Source organism: Macaca fascicularis, chromosome 11 (genome assembly GCF_037993035.2).
Source record: "Macaca fascicularis isolate 582-1 chromosome 11, T2T-MFA8v1.1".
In the NCBI taxonomy this organism is placed as follows: domain Eukaryota; kingdom Metazoa; phylum Chordata; class Mammalia; order Primates; family Cercopithecidae; genus Macaca; species Macaca fascicularis.
The window spans coordinates 29,439,298-29,466,429 of record NC_088385.1 but is presented as its reverse complement, the minus strand read 5'-3'; the positions used below and the strand labels follow the sequence as shown (position 1 = coordinate 29,466,429).

Here is a 27,132-nt window from a genome sequence, read left to right as displayed (position 1 = left end):
TTTAGTATATGCTGTTTTGTGGCTGTGCAGGCATTGAGAAAGGATGTGCTTTTGGGGAAACTCAAGGTCTCCTTTGGAAAACCTAGTTTTAGCCAGTATTTATCAGTAGATGAAAATCATTCGGAGGGGTCCCCTCTTTTTGTTTTTTTTTTTTGCTCCCTATTATGCCCATTTCATTATGAAGCAGAATTGGGGTGAAGGGGAAGAAGAACCCAAAGAAAGTCAAGTAGAAAAGATGGTGAGTGTGGAGGCTGAAAATACTCCTTTGTTTAACTTTCACCTCAAGCCGTGTTAGATGAATATATATGTATAAAACATATGAATGTAATTATCAGAGGAGAGCAAAGAATAAAGGTGGTAATCTATGTCTTTTCCCTATAGCTACTGCATATAAAAAGCAACAAATATCTTACTGTCAACAAGAGATTGCCTGCTTTACTGGAGAAGAATGCCATGCGTGTGTCCTTGGATGCTGCGGGAAACGAAGGGTCTTGGTTTTATATTCATCCCTTCTGGAAGCTGAGAAGCGAGGGTGACAATGTATGTAATATACGATTAAGAGGGAAATAGTGGGTTCATAAAGAAAATAATTCATAGTAAGAGGATCCAGAAAGTACAAAATGAAAATATAGATTTTACTCAATACATGATTTTTATGTTAGTATCTACTAGGTTACACATGTTTATTTATAGTACAAATTGTGCTCAGAAATCATAAGACAAAGTTCAGATTCATTTAAAATCTTCCAGCTAGAATTTGTGTGAAAGAACTTAAGCAACCTTAATATTGGCTGAGAGTTTTAGAAGAGAAGGAGAATTTACTTTTTTGCTTAATCAGGAGGGAGCTTGGTCTGTGTTTAGGAAATAGTGTGTGCCCTTTGAATGAATGGAGTGGCACCGTGAATCATGACAGGATTCCATTTACTGGCTCTATGGCCAGCTGCTGACAGTCTATAAGGTCTTAAAAGAGATGGAGTAGAGGAGCTGCAGGTTGGCATCTGCTCATTGATGACAACTATGTTTATGATATGTTGTGGACTGGTTGGGGCACTGAGGCAGGAGAATCACTTGAGCCCACCAATTCAAGACCAGCCTGGGCAACATAGTGAGACCTTGTTTCTAAAAAAATTTTTTAAACATGTTGTGGAATATGTGTGTATTGCATGTAAATTTTAGTGGTTGCTAAAATATTTTCTGCTACTTTATAAAATAGAGAATAAATTATGAGAAATAGTCAATAAGATCAAGAGTGTGATATTTTTGTGTGTAATAAATAAAATATTGGGTGAGAGTCCATAGCACATGGATGATGCTCAGGAAATGCTGCTAGACACTGAGCGCTGAATAAGTTTCATAAATACCTGCAAATATTGCATCGGGGGATCAGTAGTTAAGATTTTAAAAAAATAACATGAATTCAAAGCAATATAAAAGTATAATTATTCTGATGGAGTTTTTTTTTCAGTTGAAACTTTGATTACATTTTAAATGTGTTTTGGATATTTCTTGTCTTAGGAATGTCTTTATAGTGAATCTAATTTTTCCAGTGAATTTTGAAGTACAAATTCAATTCCACAGGATGCAAGCTTCTGGATTTAATTTGGTTAATAAATTATCTGGTGATGTCTTCCTTTGGTAAGGTTTGGTAGAAGCATGGCATGCAGGAATGTGATGCACTTTAAGTCTTGTGTTGGTTGGATTTCTTAAAAAAAAAATCTTACTTTTTTTTTCTTTTGACATCAGGTGATGTGTGCTGTGAGCATGATACACATTTTAGTTTCATTAAATAGTTCATTACAATCAACTCTCAGTTGTTCAGGGACTGATTATGTAGTTTACGAACAACTTGTGCCTTTGAGGCCCTTTCTTGCAATGCTTGTTCCCATCCCCAGCCCTCCACTGAATAGTGTCCCTGTCTACAGGAGGTCCATGAAAATTAAATATGAAAACAAACAAAACCTGAGCTCAAGCTCGGAAGGAATGTGACGAAATAATTGAATGAATTGGAGTTTTTACATTAGTTGTGGATTATATTAATTCATCCTATCTGCTTATTTATTCATTTTATCTATTCTTTTCCTTGCTGCTTTTACACAGTCAATAGAGAGTTGAATGTAATGAACTATTTCAAATAATTAGTTGTACTATAAAAACAAAGTGAAACAAAACCTACCACCCAAACACTCAATCTTGGTGAAAATGGACAATGTAATTGTTAAGTGCAATACAGGAGTTCTCCTTATCTGGATGTGCTTCAGAAAGCATGGCTGAAACAACCTTCCACACTGCTTTGTGCTGAAACAGCTCACTGTTTTTGTTTGCCACTGTGTAGCTTTTGTGTGTAATTACGGTTGCTGAAAGCATAAGCACACCCACAGCCCTATATTGGTCACATAAATAATTGTATTGTAATACTCATTTTTTCCCCCTAAAATAGGTAGCATATTTCTAAAATATAAACTGACTATGTGAAAGACAGTTGGAAATACGGTCACTTCATAACCAGTGGTTCAACTACTACTGATTTTCCTTAAAAACATATTAAATTAGAAAGAGGAAATTGCAATGTTTAGAGGACTTTTAAAATGCTATTTTACTGTTTAACAATAGATGAGGCCGGGCACAGTGGCTCACGCCTGTAATCCCAGCACTTTGGGAGGCCGAGGCAGGCGGATCACGAGGTCAGGAGATCGAGACCATCCCGGCTAACACGGTGAACCCCTGTCTCTACTAAAAATACAAAAAATTAGCCAGGTGTGGTGGCAGGCACCTGTAGTCCCAGCTACTCGGGAGTCTGAGGCAGGAGAATGGCGTGAACCCGAGAGTTGGAGTTTGCAGTGAGCCGAGATCGCACCACTGCACTCCAGCCTGGGTGATAGAGCAAGACTCCATCTCAAAACAAAAAAAAAAAAGAAAGAAAAAAAATTAGCTGGGTGTGCTTGTGGGTGCCTGTAGTCCCAGCCACTTGGGAGGCTGAGGCAGGAGAATGGCGTGAACCCAGGAGCTTGCAGTGAGCTGAGATTGTGCCACTGCACTCCAGCCTGGATGACAGAGTGAGACTCCGTCTCAAACAGACAGACAAACAAACAAACAAACAAAAAACCCAAGAACAATAGATGAGGTTTTAAGATGATATTTTAAGATGAGGTTTTCACATCCAGCAAGACGTTCTGTGACCCAAATGAAATGCAATAAATAGGGTCATGATTGTCTGGGAGAAAGGAAACCCTATCTTCAAAAGGAAATAGTTCCTACTTCTTAAGGGCAACTTTATGATATATCTTATGGAATTGTGGGATGGATGGTTTTGGGGAGAAAATAGACTCATGGATCCCTCTACTTTCAGCTGTATACAAAGCCCGTGATTGCAGTTGAACTGCAAAGTCACTAGGGACAGCTATGAGCAGAGAACATAAATATTTCATTTTTCTTCCTTTCTTTTTTTATTTTTATGTATCTTCCCACGGTTGAGTAGTTAATTTTTCATTTTCAATTTTGATCTAAGAAATCTTGGGTTCTTTACCTTTATGGTAGGTTTTAAAAGGGAATAAAAGTCAGATATTCTTTAAAGAGAAAATTTTAACTCTTGAAAAAAGAAACTCTTCAAACAGCAAGTAGACTTCGCCATTTTAGAAAAAATATGTGCCTTGAATTTCTAGCTACGGTGGAACTAGAACCCTGGGGTTTAGATTCCTACTGTGATGTTCTTTTCACCATACCAGGTGCCACTTCAAAAGAAGGGTAGCTGCTGGTGATGTTATATCCCTCTTTATTTTCAGCAAAATCTCAGCTTGAATCTTACATGGCTCTTACATAGAATCAACAGAAGTGCTTTTGGAATTGCAATTTATAAAAAACATGTTTGTGTACTAGAGCAAATGTGATGGCTGATCCTAGGATGTGGCAGAAAATGTCTTCACCCTCAAATTCTTTTTTTTTTTTTTTTTTTTGGAGACAGAGTCTCACTCTGTCCCCCTCAAGTTCTATATTAAATACATAGCAGAAAGCACCTGACTCCATCTGTGAATCACGTCCTGAGCTTCACTATTCTGAAGATACTACCATATTCCATATTTGCTAAATTATCTAATTAGGTATGAATTCCGTGAGAATAGGGACTACTTCTTAGACCTTTTTGTTTTCTCCCTGGCACTTCTTAATATTCTTTTTATTTCACATGATTGGTATTTTATCCATTTCACTTGCAAGTTTTATTCATCTTGCTTAGGCAAGGTAATCATTGTCAAGAATAAGAATGAGGACCTGAAAACTACTGAATTAATATTAGATTCTACTTACGAATACCATTTTTATGAACCACTGGAAGCTGTTTCACAGATATCAAGGAACGTTTTGGCTATATGATTGGTCTCTTAAAAATATATACAATGTTAGGCTGGGCACAGTGGCTCACACCTGTAATCCCAGCACTCTGGGAGGCTGAGGCAGGTGAATCACCTGCGGTCAGGATTTCGAAACCAGCCTGATCAACACAGTGAAACCCTGTATCTACTAAAAATACAAAAATTAGCTGGGTGTGATGGTGCACGTCTGTAATCCCAGCTACTCGGGAGGCTGAGGCAGGAGAATCTCTTGATCCTGGGAAGCAGAGGTTGCAGTGAGTTGAGACTGTGCCACTGTACTCCAGCCTGGGTGACAGAGCAAGACCCCCATCTCAAAAAAAAAGAAAAAACTCTTCCTCTCTCTCTCTCTCTCTATGTATACACACACACACACATATATATACTTATATATACACACATTTATATATATTATATATATTTAAATATATATGTATTTAAAACCATATATATATATATATATACACACACACATAGCTTTATGGGTGGTGTTTTGAAATAAATATATGGATTGACCCAAAACTTACAGACAACTATAGTAAAATAGCAGGACTTAGAGCAGCTAATGTAGGTGCAACCAAAAGTATTCTCGAATTGGAAGGACATGGTTAAAATATGTCATTATATTTAGAAACTTATTGGCTAGGATTTACATGGCACAGATGATAATAAAATAGTCAACCGAATCCAATTGTTCTTCAAGAAATTGGAAGTTGAGAACACATGGACACAGAGAGGTGAACAACACACCCCAGGGCCTGTCGGGGGTTGGGGGGTGAGGGGAGGGAACTTAGAGGATGGGTCAATAGGTGCAGTAAGCCACCAGGGCACATGTATACCTATGTAACAAACCTGCACGTTCTGCACATGTATTCTGTTTTTGTTTTGTTTTGTTTTGTTTTCTTTAGAAGAAATAAAGAAAAAAATGTAATTGGAAGACCAGATGCAGCACTGGCAAAATATGGTATCAAGCTCCCAGTACTTTAGAGTATGGATGATGACTCAGGCCTCTACATGGCCCTGTGACTTGGAGCTGCCTTGGTGTCACGTGCAACAGCACAAGTTTTCCTAGGGAGAAAGGGGATTGGGAATATGCTTACGTCATGTTGACTTTCATTTGTTTTTGCTCATAATTTAATTTTTAAAAGGGATACCAATTCATGGTTCAAAGATAGAAAACAATGTAAAGATATATTGTGAAAAATCTCTCTTCTACTTTTTTATTTCATTTGCCCAATTTCTACCCTTCTTCTTCCTCAAGTGTGCACTGGAGACATTCCTTTATGCAGATACTCCTATTCTCTCCCTCACATTTTTATACAAATGAGCATACTACATGCCTTGCTCTGCCGCCTATTCATCTTTTCGCTTAATACTGCTCCTTAATGATCTTTCCTTAACTGTATATAGAGAGCTTCTATGATGAATCTTTGTGAGTTACAGCATCTGACTACTTATGGACGTGATGAGTAGAGACCAGTCCTGTAAACAGCAGGAGCTATTTCCACAAACCAAAGCGCAACCTTTCTTTGGTTGGTTGGTGAGCTTGAGGCTTCTCTATTATGTTTTGATTGCCAGATATAGTTTGTGATAACAGTACCATATGTGAGTGTGGACTCCTCCGTATCATCCATGTGAGGTTATCTGATATCGAAAATATGAAATCATGTTTTTTAAAGTTTGGGTTTAGATTAAGTTACACTACGTGGAGAAGTTCTGTTTATTTGTATCAACTGAATTATGATTTGCTTTTTCATTTATATATCAAACTAATTCATTCTAACATTTACTTGGTATAAAATATACAAAGAGAGGGTTTTGGTTTTCATTTTTGAGATAGTGATCATTCTTTAAGTGAGATTTTATTTACTACAGTAATATGTCTTCTAAATAAATTCAGCAACGTAAGTAACTTTAATAATGAAAATTAAACTGTTCTTTGTTATCATGAAGAAAGGGTAACTTCGATTCCCCACAATTTGAGTTATGAATAAAAATACTTAAAGATAAGGTGGATATTGCTACAATAGCATACATTTAAAAATCAATTAGACTTACTTCTTTAGAGGACTTTTCCCATAATCAATTTTAGTTTTTATTAAAAATGAACATCAGGTTTAAGGAGCGATATTAGTTTAATGTATTTAAGATATGAGTGAATCAGATGCCCAAGGCTCAAACACAAAACGTATTTCTACAAGGTCATGCCTAATCCTGCATTTCCTGAATTGAGCTGACATTAGAATTTTTAATACACTTCTGAGACTATGGGAAGATCAAATATACTCATCTCTCATCGCAAAGATGATACAAGTGTATCACATTTTCTGCTTGCTTTTGCAGTGGTTCTAATATTTGGATAGATTGCTTTTTTTTTTTTTTTTTTGGGCGGCAGATGCATTTACTCTCTCTGTTGTGCTTGTGGCATAAGACCTCATGGATGGGGAGGGATAATGGCCTATTTATTGACTTTAAGAAAGCTCTAACTGAAATGGGAGATGAATATGAAAAAGATCCACAGTAGCTTTCTCAATCCAGACTGATAGGCACTATGGGACATGCTTCTATGATCATTTATTAGAAGATATTTTACCTCAAAGAGAAAAAGAATTGAACGAAAATTTGTGTGAAGGATAAAAGAACCAGATGTCAGATCAATAACGCGGACTCTTGTGCAGTTATTTCTAGCTTCAAATATAGCACCAAAGATCCATGTAGTATCTCAATTGTGATTTATTTCTGCTTCCTAGATTGTTGTAGGAGATAAAGTTGTTTTGATGCCTGTGAATGCAGGACAGCCACTACATGCCAGCAACATAGAGCTTCTTGATAACCCAGGGTGTAAAGAGGTAAGTTCAAGTGGAAAAGGAATGAATGTGTTGATTTTTCTCATGAGACAGAGGGAGAAAAAAGTAATATGGTTTCTTTCATTGTTTTCATGAGCATAATCCCAGTTATTCTAATTAATATCCCTAAGGTACATATAGCTATGATTAGCTATTGCTATTTTTGGATGATCTCTCAGAGATACTTGTATTGAGCTATATACTTCATTATCCAAAGTTGTCTTTAATTTCTTGTTACTAGTTGAACTAATAATTTCTGGTAGAGAATGGAATCTGTAGTCTTACAACTTTGAACATTTCTTCATTTATAGGTGAATGCTGTTAATTGCAACACCAGCTGGAAAATCACTTTATTCATGAAATATAGTTCCTATCGAGAGGATGTATTAAAAGGAGTAAGTATGTGCTACATAGGACATTTGCTGGAGAAATGAAGGTAGTCTTACTGAAATGCTAGATGCAAAACCTATGTATTCACTGGTGTTCATAATTTAGAATGTGACTACACATGTTAATACGTACTCTAAGTGTTTTACTGAATTTCCCCTCCACCAATATTTTTCAATGTTTAAATAAGCATTAACAGCCAAATAGCTATAGCAGAAGGGCCCAGAGTATCAAAACCAGAACACCTTCTTCTCACATGTGTGTGTTCAGACGTCTCTTGACTTTTTTTCTAGGGGGACGTTGTTAGATTGTTTCATGCGGAACAAGAGAAGTTTTTGACTTGTGATGAATACGAGAAAAAACAGCACATTTTCCTTCGTACAACCTTGCGCCAATCAGCTACTTCTGCTACCAGTTCTAAAGCGCTGTGGGAAATAGAGGTATGTAAATGCTTTTTGGCACTTAATAAATATGTAGATCAAAAAGGCAAGATTCACTGGGCCGGTTGTTTTATTGTTACAGGCATCATTTGTGATAGAATCATAAAATAAAATAATTTTTGTGAACCAACTTGTGCCTATTCATTGCTGCGACCAGTTTGAAAGGAAACTATTTCCTAAGCTGTCTTCTCTGTGGTATCTCTCATTTTTTCTTTCTCTCCTTCTCTGTCAAATACACACACACACACACACACACACACGCGCGCACACACATTTTAAGACGGTACATTACAACCTTTTAACAAATCAGTAGTGAAATGTCAAGACTAGTTAGACTGAAGACCATGTGCCTCAAATGGCACTGGAGTCAAGATAGAGTAGGAGGCCTCACTTTGAGGAAGGTTGATGCCAGAACTACTCAGTCCCTGAGGAGAACAATATTTATTTCTTCTGCGGATGCCATTTCTATTGGAATCAGGAGACCCATAGTTAAGAATTCATTCATCTTTTTAAAAGTGTCACTTAAATGTGGAACATGATAGAGTAATTAAGGAAATGTAATCTATGGATTTTTCCTTAAAGGATCTTTTTATAGGTGGAGGAGATAAGATCTACAGAATTGCCTATGAACAAGAGATTTACTAAACATCTAAGCCGCTAGCTATGGTTCTCAACCATTTCAAATTCTTCACTTACCCTCAATTTTTAAAACATATATTTTGTGATATTCCCTTTAATATTCTAAAATGAAATTTATAGGTAATATTATTTATATATTCTAATAGGTAGAATTAGCATAATGCTCAAATTCTAAGATAAAGAAAAAATAAAAGGAAAATACTTTATAATATAATAATATGTATTTCAACATGAGAATGACTATCTAAACAATACAATATTTATGCCTATCTTGGATGGATATGTTTGGATTTGAGAGAAGTGGTTGAAGAGGATCAGAAGACAACCCATCCAAGTACAGGAAAATGAAAAAGCAAAGGTAAATGTGGGCCCTTGAATGATAACCAGTGTTAGGAGACGTAGTAGCGGGACAAACTGAAAAACGGAGAGATAACCATAATCAAAGTAGGGATAATACTTTAGGCAAATTACTGACGAGATGCAGAAAATGAGGAAGTGTGATGCCTATGCAAATGAGCTGAGCCTTGTTTATAAATATGACACTGAAAAAGAACTCTCTTAAGTTTATGACATGGTTTAGAATCGAGACAAAATTGTACAAAAGAACTTGTCTTCTATCTGAAACTCCACAACGTATTGAGGAATAATTTCAGTTGCTAGCATGCAGATGGACTTTGGAGACCTAATCATCAACAGGTGATGGAACTGAGAAGCTCTGGGGAAAACAGCTATGACGAAAGCTACTAACACACGAGGCTGCATGAAACCCCTCCCAGAGGTCTGCCCCATTCTTAAGAGTAAAACTGAAAGATAACAGGCCATCCTAAAATAAATGCATAATTACAGCATGCATTTTCATACCATAAAGTTCTTAATATTCTGCTCTTTTTAAAAATTTAAAAAATATAGAGGTAGCAATAAGATGAGATATTATTTAAAACTCTGTTAATGAAATACAGTGAGTTACCTGCATTTGATGTGTCTCGGCTTATTTAATATTGGTTCTGAGTCTGTTAAAAGGAGTTTTGAAAATTCTCTCATATTTTTGCTTTCAGTTTTATAGCTTTTGCTGTAACTGTACCACTGCCGTGAACCCTTTCCATCAAAATGCATAGTTGGAAATGCTGTGAGACATTGAACAGAATAGGGAACGAATAAATAGTTTAATAATTTTGAGATGTCTTTACTTCATTTAAACGTCCCTCACCATAATGAATTTCATATAACTTGATGTAAAATGTTTTTACCTGCTGATGTACTGAAGTATTGCCAGTTTATATCGATGGTAGGCTTATTTCTGTCTGAGATTTGAAAGATGCAGGCTTCAGGACGTTTCTCTATTGTGTGCTGTCACAGTTGGGCTTCAGTGAGGAAAGGACTGTACTTACCCAGCATAAGCATCAGGTGTTTCAAGCAAGAGGGAAATTATGTTCAACATGATTGGGAGGGCTGGGGAGGAAACGTGGAATGGGAGACATGGGCTTATCTGAATGCAGATAAGCAATGCAATGACTGCTCCTCCTCTCAGCCTGCAGGCCTCTGCTCACATGCTGAGGGGTCCTTACCCACGCACCTTGTAGGAGCGGGCACTAGTCAGCTGCTCCCACTGTTACTGCAGCCCAAAGAGGAGCCTCTCTTCTACTGTCCTCTGCTTTCCATTCTAATGGGAATGTCCTCAGAGCCCCACTGGGTGAGGCTTTCAGCCCCTGTGATGCCGGGGAGCACTTAGCAGGGTGGGGCTGGTTCTGAGGGCCACACACAATGTTGATCACATTCTGGAATTCCCTGTAAATTGCAGCGTAGATAATATCTTGGTCACTGCATATTAAATGCCAATAGCATCCCTCCAAAATCATCGTGATAAACAAAAACACCCTCCCTTCCAAATCTCTAGAATATCCCCGCTAGGGAACTGTACTGCCTTTGCCAGACCCACTGATGTATACGAGAGTAGTTCTTGAGATCTTCAGATTTGTTAACCTTAGCAATTATATACAAATCACGAAGTGTGTGTGTGTGTGTGTGTGTGTGTATGTGTGTATTTGAGACAAACATTAGATTTTATCAGATTCTTGCAGATATCTCTGCCTCCCCCAAAGAATTAAGATTTCAAACACTGAGAAGATCACAGTGGCCAGTGTGATTAGCAAAGGATTTGTGGAAGAAATGTGATGTGAGAATTTGAAGGATAGGTGGGCTTTTGGCCACAGAGGGAGTGTTTTGTAAGACCTCAAGGGCTTTGAAGTATTTTCATAATTATTATTTTATCTGGGTTATGAGAGTATGGGAAGACAGTTGCTGGAGTCTAGCAAAAGGCATTAGCAAGTGAAGTATGTTAACATACAGAATTCACGGTTGCAGCAGGAGCCAAAGGGTGGTCAATACTAGCAAAAAGGATGTAATGTGCTCAGGGAGAGTCATGAAAGTTATCCTAGCACTCTGATATGCCTTATGATATTTAATCTTCACAACAATCCTGTGAATCAACCCATTTTGTACACGAAGAAATAAGGCTCAAAGATGTTAAATTCCTTTCTGTGGTCATACCCCAGTAATTGGTGGACCTGGGACTCACATGCCTGAGTCTGAGTGTAAAACCCGAGCTTTTCTGCCACCCCATCCCACCTGTTGCAACCAGGTGTGTCAGAGCTTCTACTGCGTTCATTCCCAGTGAGCCTAGGGACTCTGCCTCTGGGCAAGGCCAATTCAAAGACAGGTATCAAAAGACATGCTGTCAATAAAAAGCATGTATGGAAAGGGTCAAGAATTAAGTAGTTTAGACCTTAGGCCTTGACATTTGTGATTTTCTCTTCCAATCTGCGTGGCTTTCTCATCCTCTAGGTTTCAGCTCACATGACATCTCCAAGTGGCCCATACTCATGATGGTCATATCTAAAGTTGCCTTCCCTAGGTGCTCAATCATGCACTTCTCTTGTGTCATTTCTGGCACTTGTCAAATCTTACTTCTTTGTTCGCTAGCTCTCTCTTTTCCATTAGAATGGAAGCTCTAGCTTTATCCACTGCTGTGTTTCTCTTCTCTTGAAGGTACTTGGCACATAGTGGGCTCTTAATGCAATCTGCCAAGAAAATGTTTGAAAAACAAAGGGAAGAAAATCTCAGTGTTTCCACTTTGGTCTTGGAAACATGTCTTTCTGAGTAAAGCTGTGTTTGCAGATGTAAGGCACGAGTGTCACGCATGCACGAGTTAACAACTGTTATAACATGTCTCTTGCTCATTTATGGGGAATTTTGTTTTTCTGCCACATTATACTCTCATGGAAACTTATATTAGGTTTGACAGATCAGCACTAACAGGAGGGCAGACATGTAAACTGTTGGCATTTGCTTGCCAGGAACATAAATATTGTTTTGCCATTACTGTTGTTGCTCTCTTTGTAGGTGGTTCATCATGACCCATGCCGTGGGGGTGCAGGACAGTGGAACAGCTTGTTCAGATTTAAACATCTTGCAACTGGAAACTATTTAGCTGCAGAGGTAAGACTGATGGATAAAGTGGTATTAAGTTTCTGACTCTGAATTAGTGAGAGAGGCAATCGGGTTCTCCACAAGACATTATATTTGCAGGAACAGTCATTATACAAATTTGATTGTTGCTTCTAGTATTCTGGATTGGCATATAAATTATTTTTAAGATGTAAATGCTAAGAGAACAACGATAATAACAACAAAACTCTGCAGTTGGTTTACTGGAAGGTCAACTGGAATGAGGCATCTGATTTGCATATGTATGTGATGTGGCCTAAATTTTCTATTTAGCTTCACCTTTTCAGAATGTCCGCATCAGAGATATGATGAGTTCATTGCTCATGTCATATAGCCTAGCTAGCTTTGGGTTCATCTGCAGTGGCCTCTTTCACCGTGGGTGGCTTTTATTGTTCAAAACGTTGGGAAGGAAACTGTTTTCTTCCTAAAACTGTCAATAAAAATGGTAAAAACATACAAAAGCTTTTTCTTTATCCACTAAAAATATGTTGACAGACAGATATGAAGGCTATCAGAAGATATGAAGGATGGGCGGAAATAACATCATGGAAGTTTTATAAATGTTTTAATTAAAGTTTGGTTATCTAATTTAAAAATAATTTTGAAGCTAGTCTTTTCCAGATGTATGAAAATTTCCATTCATGGAACTGTGCTGGGCACTTAGAAAGCATTTGATGACTACTTTGTGAATGGATAGAGGATGGGAAGAAGGAGATTTCCGGATTTGTATGTGAGAGGCATTTGGAGACATATTGGGCAAATTAATCACACTACACTCCAATTTCTTCTTCTGGAAAATGGGGAAAATCAAATTTATTTCTATTTCTCTTAACTTATTAGAATTAAATGAGGCAAAATGCTTGCAGACGTTGTGGCTTATGGTAAGCACAGGGTAAGTGATGCTGGCATGACTAATTTTTTTTTTTTAAGACAGATTCTTGCCCTGTTGCCCAGGCTGGAGTGCCATGATGCACTCAATCTGTGCCTCCCAGGTTCAAGCAATCCTCTTGCCTCAGCCTCCTGATTAGCTGGGACTACAGGTTCATGCCACCAGGCCTGGCTACAGTTTACATTTTTAGTAGAGAAGGGGTTTTGCCTTGTTGGCCAGGCTGGTCTCAGACTCCTGGACTCAAGCGCCTGCCTCGACCTCTCAAAGTCCTGGGATTATAGGCATGAGCCACTGTGCCCAGCCTAATTTTATGTGATAAACAGGGATTATTTTTACTTTTTAAAGTATCTAACACATTATTTAGTGCTCAACTAGATGAAATACAGCTTTGCAATTTACAGTCTGTTTATAGTATAAATGGTTTAAAGTAACCCTTTTGAAAAACAACTCATTGAAGCAAAAATCATTAGTAAGGTAGAGAACCTTGTCTAAAATAAAAATTACAAAAGCCTAACTAGATATCCTATAAAAGATAAGAAATTAGGATTAAAATCCTCTGGGATCTTATGTTAGTGGCTCTTTTCCCCAATTCACTTTTCAAGCAAATCTACTGATGTGCCGTAGAAAACTGACATGATGTACGTGTATATTACTAGTTTTCTTTGTTAATTTCTATAATTAAAACATGTATCATTTGATGCATTCAAATGATTAGATTTTTAAGAATTAAATTGTTCATTAATCTTAGTGAAGACCCAAGATTTCAATACATACATGAATTAATTAAAAATGGAGAAGTAGAAAGCAATTCATTCCTTGAAAAGATTTGAAAGACTGTCTTTCATCCTGTCTCTAGAGAATGCAGCTTTAAATGCCAGGTGCCGTCTCGTTCATTAAAGAGTCTGGTGTATTTAGAGGACCTTTTCTTTGACCTTTAATACTTTAGATAACATCTTTTTTATGGTCTAGTGGGAGGAGGAAAATTAAGTATTAAGTGCATATCTGAAAATTGAAAGCTAGGAATTTATTTTCTACTGATTTTAACTAGTGTAACAGAATGGGTGCTCTGTGTTCTAATATCAAAATAGCAATCATAGTCTCAAAATCCTGGCATCCATACATTGGTGTTTTGTATCTTCTATGTCAGTTGGGACAAAATCTGGGTGTGCTCATGTCTCAGGATGCTTGTCCTTACTGGTGTGAAAGTGTCTAGAGGTGTGGCCAAATCACAGGGATTTCCAGTCCAGGAACAGCTGGTGACTAGCCTCTGACAGCAGTTGAGAAACAATGATTACACTTTTATCATTTTGCTTTCTAAAAATGCCCAGGTCTTTATTTCTTGTTTAAACTTTTTAATTTTTATGGGTACATAGTATATATATATCCTTATGGGGCACATGTGATGTCCTGGTACAGGTATACAATGTGTAATAATCACATAGGGTATTTGGGATATCGGTCACCTCAAGCATTTACCATTTCATGTTAGGAACTTTCCAGTTCTACTCTTTTAGTTATTTTGAAATATACAATAAATTATTGTTAACTGTGCAGTTACCCCGTTGGAGTATCAAATTCTAGATCTTACTCCTTTTATCTAACTATATTTTTGTACCCATCAATCATTTCCACCTTTTCTCTCCCTCCCTGCCACCCTTCCTAGCCTCTGGTAACCATCCTTCTACTCCCTAGCTTCATAAGTTCAATTGTTTTAGTTTTTAGCTCCCACATATGAGTGAGAACTTGTGAAATTTGTCATTCTGTGCCTGGCTTATTTCACTTAACATCATGTCCTCCAGTTTTATCCATATTGTTGCAAATGACAGGATCTCATTCTTTTTTATGGCTGAATACTATTCCAGTGTGAACAGGTACTGCATTTTCTTTATCCATTCATCTGTTGATGTATACTTAGGTTGATTCCAAATCTTGGCTATTGTGCGTAGTGCTGTAATAAACATGGGAATGCAAGTATCTTTTCCATGTACTGATTTCCTTCCTTTTGGGTATATACCTAGCAGTAGGATTGCTGGATCATATGGTAGCTCTATTTTTAGTGTTTTGAGGAACCGCCATACTGTTCTCTGTAGTGGCTGCACTAATCTACATTCCTACCACCTATGTGAGAGTTCCCCTTTCTCCACAACATCAGCATTTTTATTGCCTTTCTTTTGGATAAAAGTCATTTTAACTGGGGTGAGATGATATCTTATTGTAGTTTTGGTTAGCATTTCTCTGATGATTAATGATGTTAAGCATTTTTTAATATATTTGTTTGCCATTTGTATGTCTTGAGAAATATCTATTCAGATCTTTTGCTCATTTTTTAAATCAGATTATTAGTTTTTTTTTTTTGTCTGTTGAGTTGTTTTAGCTCCTTACATATTCTGGGTATTAATCTCTTGTCAAAAAATGCCCAGGATGGCCGGACGTGGTGGCTCATATCTGTATTACCAGCACTTTGAGAGGCTGAGGAGGGTGGATCACCTGAGGTCAAGAGTTCAAGACTAACCTGGCCAACATGGTGAAACCCTGTCTCTACAAACATACAAAAATTAGCCAGGCATGATGGTGGGTGCCTGTAATCCCAGCTACTTGGGAGGCAGAGGTGGGAGAATTACTTGAACCTGGGAGGTGGAGGTTGAGTGAGCCAAGATCATGCCATTGCACTCAGCCTGGGTGACAGAACAAGACTCCATCTCAAAAAAAAAAAAAAAAAAAAAGCTCAGGTTTTTAATTTCAAAGCATTAGTCATGTCGTTCAAATAGGATGGGGGTTCTCAATATTTTGAGTGACAACCTCCTAGAATTATTTGTTTTATTACACTGTACCCTTATTCTTAGGTGGTAAAGGCTCCATGTCACGTATTTATTTTACTTATTCAGTTTTCTCTTTAATATCTAGATATTATTTTTTAAAAAGACACATATTGGGATGTGGGGAATGCGAGCATTGGGAATGATTATTTTTGGAATTCATAAAATTGCAAACATAGTCTTTAAGATTTCATGCAACCTTCAGTATATGTTTTTTCAGTGCCTGGTAAATGCACAGCATGGTAGAATGCTGCAGGTACGGCAAAGGAAGCTGAGGACTCAGTCTTTGCCTTCAAAGAACGGAGCTGCTAGTTCAGAAGACAGCGCTGCACAATCGGGGAGGGCTTATTATATGTGCAGGTAGAATTGGGTCATATTCCCATGAGAGAATCTGGAGTGAGGTTAGTTGAAGATTCTTGCTTGGGGCAAACTGGTTCTGAAAGAAAATAATAGACGTGGACTGTTAGAGAAATCAAAGGGCAGTCCTGTGTAAGTTGCTAAGGAGGTACATCAGAGATATGGAATATCCAAATCATACATAGACAATATTAAAACTGAGGCCCAGCCCAAGGAAGGGGTTGTGAAAGGAATGATTGAGTGATTGGTCTCCTTACTTTAAGATTTTGAATGAAGGGTTTGACTTTTATCTAGTTTGTAACAGGAATGAAGTTTGAGGAAGTTTATCTTGGTAACTACCTCGAGGCTGGGACTGGTCAGCTACTAGCAGGCCTTTGGTAGAGATCAGTGATGTCATTCAAAAAATCCCAGTACAGTGTGATAAATGTATGATAGCAATATGAATAGTGGCGTGCTTACGAATAGTGGCCCACACTTTTCTCAGGGGGTGTCAGGGATGTGCAAGGAATGGTCAGGAGCTCAGAGGCGTTGCTGTTTGATGAATGAGTAAGGCACATGGGGAAGAGGGAGAAAGGGCGTTCAGGCAGCGAGGGCAGCTTGTACACAAGAAAGGAGGTATGTGGTGCCATACAAACTAGTGTCGTGTATAGGACTTGTGAGTTTGGAAGTAATGCTAGAAGGTGAGAGGGAAGCGATGGGGCCAGAAAGGTAGTGCAGCTGATAGTTCAGGCCATATGTATTAAGGAGAATGCATTTTATCTTTAAAGTACAGAGGAGTATAATAAATAAATTTATGATTAAAGAAGACCACTCCAGAGTTGTACTGTCTAATATAGTAGTTTCTAGCCACATGTTGGCTATTAAATTAAAATTAATATTACCACAATTAAATAAAATTAAAAAGTCAGTTTCTCATTTACAATAGCCACATTTCAAGTTGCTCAACAGCCATGCCACGTGAAATAATGCACATTTCCAAAGAGACCATTGTAGTGGGCAGCGCTGCTCTGGAGGCTTTGCGAAGTTACTAGAAGAAATTGAATCTAGAGGCAGTGAGGCCAGATAAGAGTCTGAATGATCTGCTGCTTTCTACATTTTCTTTCTTTGCCATCTGGTGGAAGTTTTGCCTATCTACAAACAAATAGGGTAGTTGTCTTTAAAAGGGCTATATTACAATCTTTAACAAAGAAAATTATTTTGCGTTACTTGACCTATATTGCTTTGGAAGGGTCATCAGCAGTTTTTGCTTTAGTAATTTTAAGGACTTGAACAAAGGGAGAGCCTTCGGTAATGGTGATGAAGGGAAGAGTTGGAGGTGTTCTTGGGAGACAGAACTGATGCAGTGGTAAGCCGTCAGGTGTTAGAGGTTAAGGAATAGGATTCTGGCTTTGGAGAATTAGTGATGTCGTTCACCAAATTAGGAAAAATGAGAAGAGGTGCCAAATTGGTGAGGGAAATAATCCATTCAAATTTGATTATGCTTATAAAATGTCTGGGTGAAGTTGTCCGCTAGGGAAGATTTCAAAACATCTGGAAGTTTGGGGATTGACCAGTGTTAGATGTGGGTTTTCAGAGCACAGGTAAGATCATTAGGGAGTAGAAAGAGAGTGGGAGGATGTTTGAAGGTAGAATCATGAGAAAATTGTCTTTGAAGGATTAGGGAGAGACTGGGAGCCTGAGAAGCCAGAAGCCCCTGGAAAATCAAATGGGCTGAATTACAAATGCCAAGCGAGGGAGGAGAGAGTTGCACAAAGGAGGGAGTGCTACTGAACAGGCCAGAAACAAATCTCTTTACATCATCTGGCAAAAATGCAATCATTTCTTACTTACAGGGAACATTTTTAGTGGAAACCAGAATGCAGGAGTGGAGGAATGATCAGGAAGCTGGGAAGCAGAAGTAGGTGCAGACTGAGTTTTCATAGCACGGCTGTGAAAAGGGGAAGTGGAGTAGTAGGCCAGGGGAAATTAAGAGTCCTATTAGATGATTTTTATAAAATGTATTTTTTACAATGAGGTGGTCGAGGATGCTGCTGTTTTTGCATCAAAGGGAAGTACCTAACAGTGCGGCTAGACATTGCAGAGTATTAACCTTTTTTCCCATGGCCTTTCCAACTTTAACAGACATATTTATAATTTAAAATATTACTTTCATGTGCTGTAGGCATTCCTGGTAAATTGGATTATGTAATTCTTGAATTGCCTTTGAGTTTATGGTGTTTATATTGGCCAGTGTGACAGAGCCTAGCATAGTGGGAAAAAAATCCCATGCGTACTGTTTACAATCTGTCTGACTTTAAGCAAATATTTAACCCCTCTGGACCTGAGTTCCTTTATGTGTAAAAAAGTTAAGAATGTATATTATATGGTATTATTCTGGAATTAAAGAAGATAGGGGATGTACAGCACCTTGTACATAAGAAGTATGCAGTAAATATTAAGTCCATTTACTTTCTTGGAGAGGAAGCAGAAAATGCAGAGTAGTGTTTTATTATTAGTATCATTATTAATAACTGGCATGTCTTAGATAACTTAAGGAAGGTAAGTGTTTAGGGGCAAAGTTTAGTTATTTAACTTGTTTTTCTGGAAAAGATTACTACGATGCTTTGACATCGGAAACACGGCCTCATGGAGCCACTGAAAATCCTTCCAATAATATCTCATGATCTCTTGTACAGTTCCTATGTCAGGTATAACACACAGCCAGCCAGTCACTACCATGATTTATAAATAGACATTTTGGGTGACATTACTCTTAATCAATTGGGCAAAGTATGCTGAGTGCTTATCCAGAACAGCTGAAAAGACTATCTATGCCTTGGATTATTAGAATATTTTAACATATATTGCTTTTATTTCTCTAAGTTCTTTAGATAAATTTTTCTAAAGCAGAAATGAAGTTTCTTTTGAATAACTTGAAATAGTGTTTTTTACTGTCTATATGTTTGAGTTTAACTCAAGCTATTGTGTAATAACTTAAATTGTGGTCTTTCAAATAATATAGCGCAGTTAGAATTCATTGAGCATTTTAGAATTTTAAAAGCCTTTGATTCTGGATAATGCCACAGTTATTCTCCATAAACTTGAGATATTGCAGAAATCCCCCACTTAGGGAGGAAATGCTTATAGCATTTCTTTGAGCTTATCACAGTTCGCAGTTAGCTATGTATTTGTTTGTTACCCGTTGTGTATATTGTGTATATCTATTCAATGGCTATTTTGTTCCCTGCAATGAAAGGCCTGTATCTCTTTCACTCATCGCTGGATACCTTGTGCCTAGAAGAGTGCCTGACACTTAATTTGCCTTCAGTAACTGTTGGAAGATGGGATGAATGAATCATAGGGACTATGACTGTTGTTTTAAATCCAGGAATTTTACTTTACAGAAAAAGAAATCCAGGCTCACAGAGGTGATTTATTTTGCTAAAATGGAAAAAACCAATGTAACGAAAGTATTAGGAATGAATGCTCTCAACTGAGGGCGATGATGGCAATGTCTAGAGACATTTTTATTTTGACAGTTGGGAAATGGGAGCTGCTATTTATTGTCACAGTTAGGGAATGGGATGTAGCTAAACATTCTACTATACACAGGACAGCCCCTCATAACAAAGAATTATCTGGTTCAAGATACCAGTAATGCTAAGGGTTGAGAAACCCTGATCTGTGTTATACTGAAAGTATACATTTATTGAATGCCTACTAGGTAGAAGTACTTACTTTGACATTGTGAAGAAAACAGAGATGATTAACACATGGTCCTTGTCCTCTAAGAGTTTAGAGGACAATTTAGATTAACTCAATCTCTGGGACATTGAGATCTCTTTTGCTATTGCTTCCACCATATATGCACATCTGAGATAAATGGCTCTAGGTAATGTCTAATTGTTAACATCTGTAGGTGACCGTACTATGTCTCATAGTAAGTTTAAAGAACTGCAACCTTAAATCTAAGCGCAAATTAGATTAAAAGATCTAAAGTTTACTTATAGATACAGTGCCCAAGTATGATACTCTATGTTAACCAGCACTTAACTGGATGGTTTAGTTTTTCAGAAAAATGTAATAAACCTAATTATTTATGTAGAAGTGAAGGGGGCACTATCCAAAGGAAATTGGACCATTTGATATGCTGGAAATTCTGTAGTTGAATTATATAGAGAAAACACATATGTTGCAAGCTATTTAAGAATATCATCTTTTTTTTTTTTGGTGACGTGTGGAAAACACCTGGGAACTCGGATAATGATACAAGATTTAACACGGTTTAAGTTTTATTCTGCAAGATAGTAAAGCAAACGAGGGTTAGAAATGGTCCCTTATTCAATGCAAAGATATACAATAGGATAGTTTAGGGATTCGGATTAATTTTAAAGAAATACTCAGTGCTAACCTGTAACCCCAGCACTTTGGGAAGCCGAGGTGGGCAGATCCCTTGAGGTCAGGAGTTCAAGACCAGCCTGGCCAATATGGTGAAACCCCCTTCTCTACTAAAAATACAAAAATTAACCGGGCATGGTGGCACACACCTGTAGCCCCAGCTACTCAGGAGGCTGAGGCAGGAGAATCGCTTGAACCCAGGAGGTGGAGGTTGCAGTGAGCCGAGATCACACCATTGCACTATAGCCTGGGCAACAGAGTGAGAGTCCGTCTCAAACAAACAAACAAAAAACCTAAAAACCAAACCAAACCAAAAACCTCAACGCTAGAAACCTATGGATAAAATGTGGAACAAAGTATCTAATTATGAAAAGATAAAGATTTTTGATCTCATGAGGTAATAACAGAGCATATTATTAGACCCTTTCCCTTGCAATGTCAGTTTTTTGGGGCATATATGTGGTTAGGTGGCGTGAGGGGAAGGTAAATATACACTGATATTTTTGACGCAGCTGTCCACACACTCATCTACACTTTGTCATAGATGTTTTGCTTGTATTACTGTAGTGGTGCAAGTGAGTTCACAACGACGTCTGTGGGGGAGAAAGTAATTTTACCATATTTTTCATAGGAAAATATGGGGACCTCAGTAAATGGTTCTTCCACAGTTGTAGGAAGAATTATAAATCCACCTTCACAATTTCTGATCTGCTGCTTTCTACATTTTCTTTCTTTGGATATTACTAAAGCAAAAACTTTTGATGACCTTTCCAAAGCAATATAGATCAAGTAATGCATAATAATGTCATTTATTCAAGATTGGAATAAAAGCCCTTTTAAAGACAACTAGCTTATTTGTTTGTAGATAGGCAAAACTTCCACCAGATGGCAGTAAACACTTATTTCCTGACTACTCAGCAGTCTTTGGATTTAATTAATTAGCTAAAAACTCAGTACTCAAGAAACTGTATAGTAGCATATAATTTTATGACTATTGGGGCTATAGTTTTAAATGTTTAATTCTCTCTCAAATGTATCAGCCATAGTATGTGGAAAGGGCCTGGTTTGTATGCATGTATATGTATACATAAACACAGTAGACGAACATACAGACCAGACCCTATACATACGTATAAAATGTTATATATCAAAATATAGAAACTGTACCTGACACACATATACACCCAGTAAAGGTTATTTTCCCTCCTTTCTTTTCTAGGCTTATCAATCACAATAATAAACCTGAAACGCCAGTCATTGGAAAGAGGAACATTTAATATAATTATTTAAAAATACACACGTGATAAATTTATGATTTCAGTATTATATATAATAAAAATTGATCAAAACACATTTCATTGTTAAAAAAAAAAGCAAAGCTCCTCTTTTAAGAAAATAAATAGGTATTATGTACTTAAAAACTTCTGGTCTGCTTCTTCCTATTGTGTTAGATGGAAGGGTGCAGTTGTTTTTCAGTTGATTGTGGTACAATCATGACTTTCACTGCCTAGGCATTTATGATGTTTCTCTCTCTCTGTCATTTTGCACCACACCTGACTTCTTTATATTCCTCTTTGGCCATTTAATTGAAGACTGTCTTCAAAGATTAGTAATGGGTCTCTACATTCCCTCTCTGTCACTCACTCCCATGGCGGCAGTGGACCCTGCCTTTGGTCTTGAATATGCCATCGCCATACAAAATCAGTAAATTTATCTAAAATGTGTTTCCTTGCAAAATAGTAATGTTTTTTAGTTCATAGTTAAAGACGTGAGAGTCATGATTAACAGTTTTCTGAGTTTACACGTTCAGATTCTCCTGATTCTGTCTCTGCAAAATCTTTCACATCCACTTTCTCCTTTTTATTCCAGCATTATTATCTTCATTTGGGTCCACCCACCTCTTCCTTGGACCACTGCCCTTAGTTACTTTCCCTCTTTCATCCTCTGTCCCCTTGCATCTTCTGAATATGGATGCAAACTCTCTGGCCTGTGGTTTAAAGGCCTGGATGGTCTGGGCTGACCCTCCTTCCCAGCTTGCATCACACCTCTCCGCTTTATGGAGGCAGGAGGGAAGCAGCATGCTACAGGAGCTGAAAGATGTGGCTTTGGAGCCCTTAGACGTGTGCTTGCCCACCCTGCCACTCCCCAGTGGTGTGACTTTGCATAAAGCACTTCAGTTGATGTGCTCCAAGTGCCTCATCTGTAAACTGTGTTAAGAATCTTGTCTTATAGTATAATTGTAAGGTTAAATGAATTAACCTTTAAGAGAGTATAAAAAAGTATTTCATAAGTGACACCGATAGGTATTCTCTATAGAAGTCTCATTTTTCTCATCTATATGGCAGTGGCCCCTCCAGCCTTGCTGCCTTCTTCACTCCCTCGTTCCTGCTCTGCCAGTTAAAATTCTACCTGTCCTTCAAGGCTTATCTCAAATGCTACCTTCTCCATGAATAATTTGTGAATAAATTTGCCCACCACAGAGCCCTCCTTCCTCTGACCTATATTATTTATAAATTATTCATTCCTGTCTTATGTCCCTTGTCACATTTTATTTTGTATTTCAGCTGACTGTATTTATGTCTTATTTTCCCTCCTAGGTTGTAATGTCTTATGGTCAGGGACCATATTCTCTTTGTCTTTGCTAAAATACTATATGCCGCAAAGCTTTGCCCATTATAGATGCTCTATTAATATTTATTGAATAAATGATTGAATGGCATATTAGCTCTCCAATGCCAAATTTATAATTTATTTTTTTAACATAAAGACTTTGAGTCCTAAAAGACCTCCATATGACCATGTTTTTTTCCTGCTTCTTTAAAAAGTAATTTTTTTCTATTCATCTTATAGTCTGTTTGATAATTACAGCTATTATCCTATTTAGAGATGGGAAGCAGCAGTATAATTTAAAGCATATATTTATTTGGCCTTTAATAGTTAATGTTAGTAAATTTATATGGCCCTGAATTTATTTGGGTGGCTTTTTCTCCTCCTTTCCCTTCTCCTCTTCCTTTTCTTCCTCATCATTATTGTTATTATTTATACTTTATTGAGTTTACTGAGGTGATCGCTCTATGTTAATTATTTAAAAAATCATATTGCAGCCTGAGAGACACAGATGAGGCAAAATCTAACTGATTGGCACCATCTGTAGTTTTGCTGCCAAAGATATGAATATGTAAAATTTATTGACATAGAGTCATGGTTTAGTCATAGTCTTTTTCTCATTTTGCAGATGAGGACACTGAGTTCCATGGGCATTAGGCCACCTTCCCTAAAGATGCTGGTGTTTCCTTATAGAGCAGAGACTGGAATTCACTTCCCCAGACAGCCAGTCAGGGACGGGTAATCCTAAGCGGGGGAAATACGTAAAGACTGATTTTAGAAGGTAACATTGTCTTTGGGGTAGAATATATGATCTAAGTTTCAGAGAGCATAAATTATTTTATTTTGTGTTTGATGTAGGTACATTAATTCCTGTTTTTGTGTGTGTTTTACTGAGGGATATATCATGGTTTCCAGCATGAATTTAAAGTATCTGTAATAACCATTCTAATGTGTACTGAGTGAAAACTTGGGCCATAAGGTACATCCTTGGTTGAACATGTTGCGTATCATTTGGATATAATTTAGCTAAAATTTTAGTATGGATTTTTTTTAATTTAAAAGAAAAGTTGAAATTTTTCAAACAGAAAACAGTTTTTAAAAGCTGTGGTGAAACTTGACTAAAATAGATGAATAAACTTCTTCTGAACACTGTGCTACAATTTTCTTTACTATCCAGTGAAAATGTTTTCTTTAATCAGTAGAAAGGAGGCCAGTTAACTCACTCTTTGCCCTCTACCTTTCACTCTTGGATTCTTGGAACTAATTCTGTTACTCATAATTGAAGGGAACTTAAGGAGTCTGAGGGAAAGTCTGGGTCTCTGTAGACAAAGGCCAGCCTCAAGTCCCCTCAATAGCTGTCCCAGGATTAACAGGTGACCTGTATCTTTTTACCCTTCTTGTGTGTCAGTTCTGAAAACTGAAAGACGGCTGTCATGAGACTCTTGGGCTGGGTACTGCTTTCCATCCTTACTTCCTTCCCTCATACCCCTACTCATTTTCTGATTTGTTTCACCATAGTGTAGTTTTGTTTGTTTATTTCATTTAAATGGAATCATGCAGTATGTTGTTTTTTGTGTGTGCCTTCCTCTACTTAACGTTTTTGAGATTCATTCTTGTTGCTTGCATGAGAAGCTCGTCATGTTCATTGCCGAGTAGTACTCCATCGTTTGAATATACCATATTTAGTTTATCATTCTTTTCTTACATGACATGCTTTTAAAAGCCTAATTTCTGGCTCTGTTTTACGTCCCTACCACTGTTTTCTCTGCCTTTTCCCCTTATCATCTTGAAATGAATGTGTCAATCTTTTGTGGTTGATTTCCACGGATAGGGTAACCTCTGCATACACAATTCTTTCTTCAGCTGAGGAAAGGTTTTTATCTTCTATTATCTTTGATTATTACTTGTGTTCCACTTATTCTCTCTTCATTTTGAGAGGTCTAATGGTCTCCCGTTAGTTGTTGTCCCTTCTCTGGTTGTCTGTGACCATTTTCTTTTTCCTAATTCTCATTTCTGGATACCTTCCTTCTGTATGGAGGGGTAGCCACTCAGCTGCTCATCCTCTGCATTGCTGATTTTCTGTAACTATGCTTTCTATTAGTGCTAATGTGAATTTTAATTTTGTATTTATGTTTTCATGTATATTGAAATCTTCCTTAACTTCTCTTATTTTGTATTATTTATATTATTATTTTATTATGTATATATTATTATTATTATAATTATTTTGAGACAATGTCTACTTCATCATCCAGGCTGGAGTGCAATGGCGCAATCTCAGCTCACTGCAACATCTGCTTCCTGGGTACAAGCAATTATCATGCCTCAGCCTCCCAAGTAGCTGGAATCACAGGTGTCCGCCACCATGCCCAGCTAATTTTTGTATTTTTAGTAGAGACGGGGTTTTACCATGTTGACCAGGATGATCTCGAACTCCTGATCTTAGGTGATCCACCCACCTTGGCCTCCCAAAGTGCTGGGATTATGAGCCACCACTCCCGGCAATACACTATCATTTTAACTCTTTATGTTATTTTGTTGCCTTTATGTAGAGGTCATGTTTATTTGTACTTTCCTGAGAATGCCAAACCATTTCCTGAAAATTCGTTTTGCATCATATCATAGGAAATGTTGAGAGAGACTCTGAGAAGGAATTTCCCTTGTTCTAACTTAGTGTTCCATCAGTCCTATTTTGTTTTTTCCTTCCTTTCTTCTTTCCTTGTTATCCTCAGATGAGTGAGCTCTGCGCAGAACCAGAGGGTTGAGTGGATTGTCCTTTCGTTCCATTTTTAAATTCTCTAGCGTGACAATTCAATCCTCTTTCTAAATGTTCAGCTGCAGGACTGGCTGATGGGTGCACTTGCAATGCAGTTCCCAGATTGAGCAGACGTGGACTCTGTGGATTCTATGGACTCTACACACCCGGGCTCAACAGCAGTTGCTTTGCTTCTGTGTCCTACCCCTTTGCTGTTTCTGTATCATCATGCAATGTTGTTCCAGCATACAGCATTCCTTTTCTCTCTTCACACCATGCTTCCCAGAAAGGCCTTGGCCATCATCTTTTCCCTCCACTTTCTGCCCACTTGTTTTCTGGGCATCTCTTAGGTCATGTAAAGACAGAGACAGGTAGCAGACTAGGGAAGCAGGTTTCTGCATAATTTCACGGCAGCTTGCCAGTGACAGAGAAACCCTTCTCTATAGGTTTTTGGTCGGTAAATTCTCTGGTTTTCTACGTCAGCGTTCAAACTGACTCAGTATCTTCTTATCTTTGTGTACATGGCCACTAGCTTAAAGAGACGTTGAAGTTTGCCACATGATAAAAACCGGGTCATTACCTGCCTGTCCCCAAGAACTATCTACTTTATAATTAGCATCAGGTCTTTGAAGATTTGGAATTTAGTTTTTTTTTTTTCAGCCTTAGTTCTTAATGAGATTGGGAGTTTCTTCCTTTCATTTTGCTTTGCTTTTGGTTTTTTCAGAACCCTCATTGGTATTTAGTGATAAGTTGGAAGGGGCAATTCTCAGAGCTGCTAGATAAATGGTATTATGAGGAAGACTCCTGACCTTACGTTTTAAATGATAACTTTACTGGGATTGTGCATTGTGTACACCAGTTGAGTCACATTAAAATGATTAAATTCAATTGGACAACTTGATGTTTCAAGAAACACACCTCATACATCTATTGCTTTATGAGTGATCAACTAGTTCAGAACAACTAAGAATCGCTTTGAGTCTGAGGACAAGTGGGAGTGAGGAGTCATGGATTTCAATCAGCCACATGACGCAAGGGTCCGTACTCAACACATCCAGAACTCATCTTTGTCATCAGATTGGCTCCAAAATGCCACTATCCAAGCCTGAAGACATGTGTTTGTTAGTTTCAGTAGTCCTCATGTATTTGCTCAC

At 37.6% G+C, this 27,132-nt stretch overlaps 1 protein-coding gene across 7 annotated transcripts in view; it reads left to right on the top strand.

The window, feature by feature from the left end:
* ITPR2 (inositol 1,4,5-trisphosphate receptor type 2) overlaps window positions 1–27,132 on the top strand; it is a 496,384-nt gene that overhangs the window by 103,155 nt on the left and 366,097 nt on the right. For all 7 annotated transcript variants that reach the window (XR_010579338.2, XR_012420091.1, XM_065523922.2 and 4 more), the window contains exons 5-9: window positions 382–540; window positions 7,112–7,210; window positions 7,519–7,602; window positions 7,888–8,034; window positions 12,073–12,168. Coding sequence is in view for 5 of the 7 variants with exons in the window: in XM_065523922.2 (XP_065379994.1) it covers window positions 382–540; window positions 7,112–7,210; window positions 7,519–7,602; window positions 7,888–8,034; window positions 12,073–12,168 (585 nt within the window). In the remaining 2 variants the exon portion in view is untranslated. The remainder of the gene's footprint in view (window positions 1–381; window positions 541–7,111; window positions 7,211–7,518; window positions 7,603–7,887; window positions 8,035–12,072; window positions 12,169–27,132) is intronic.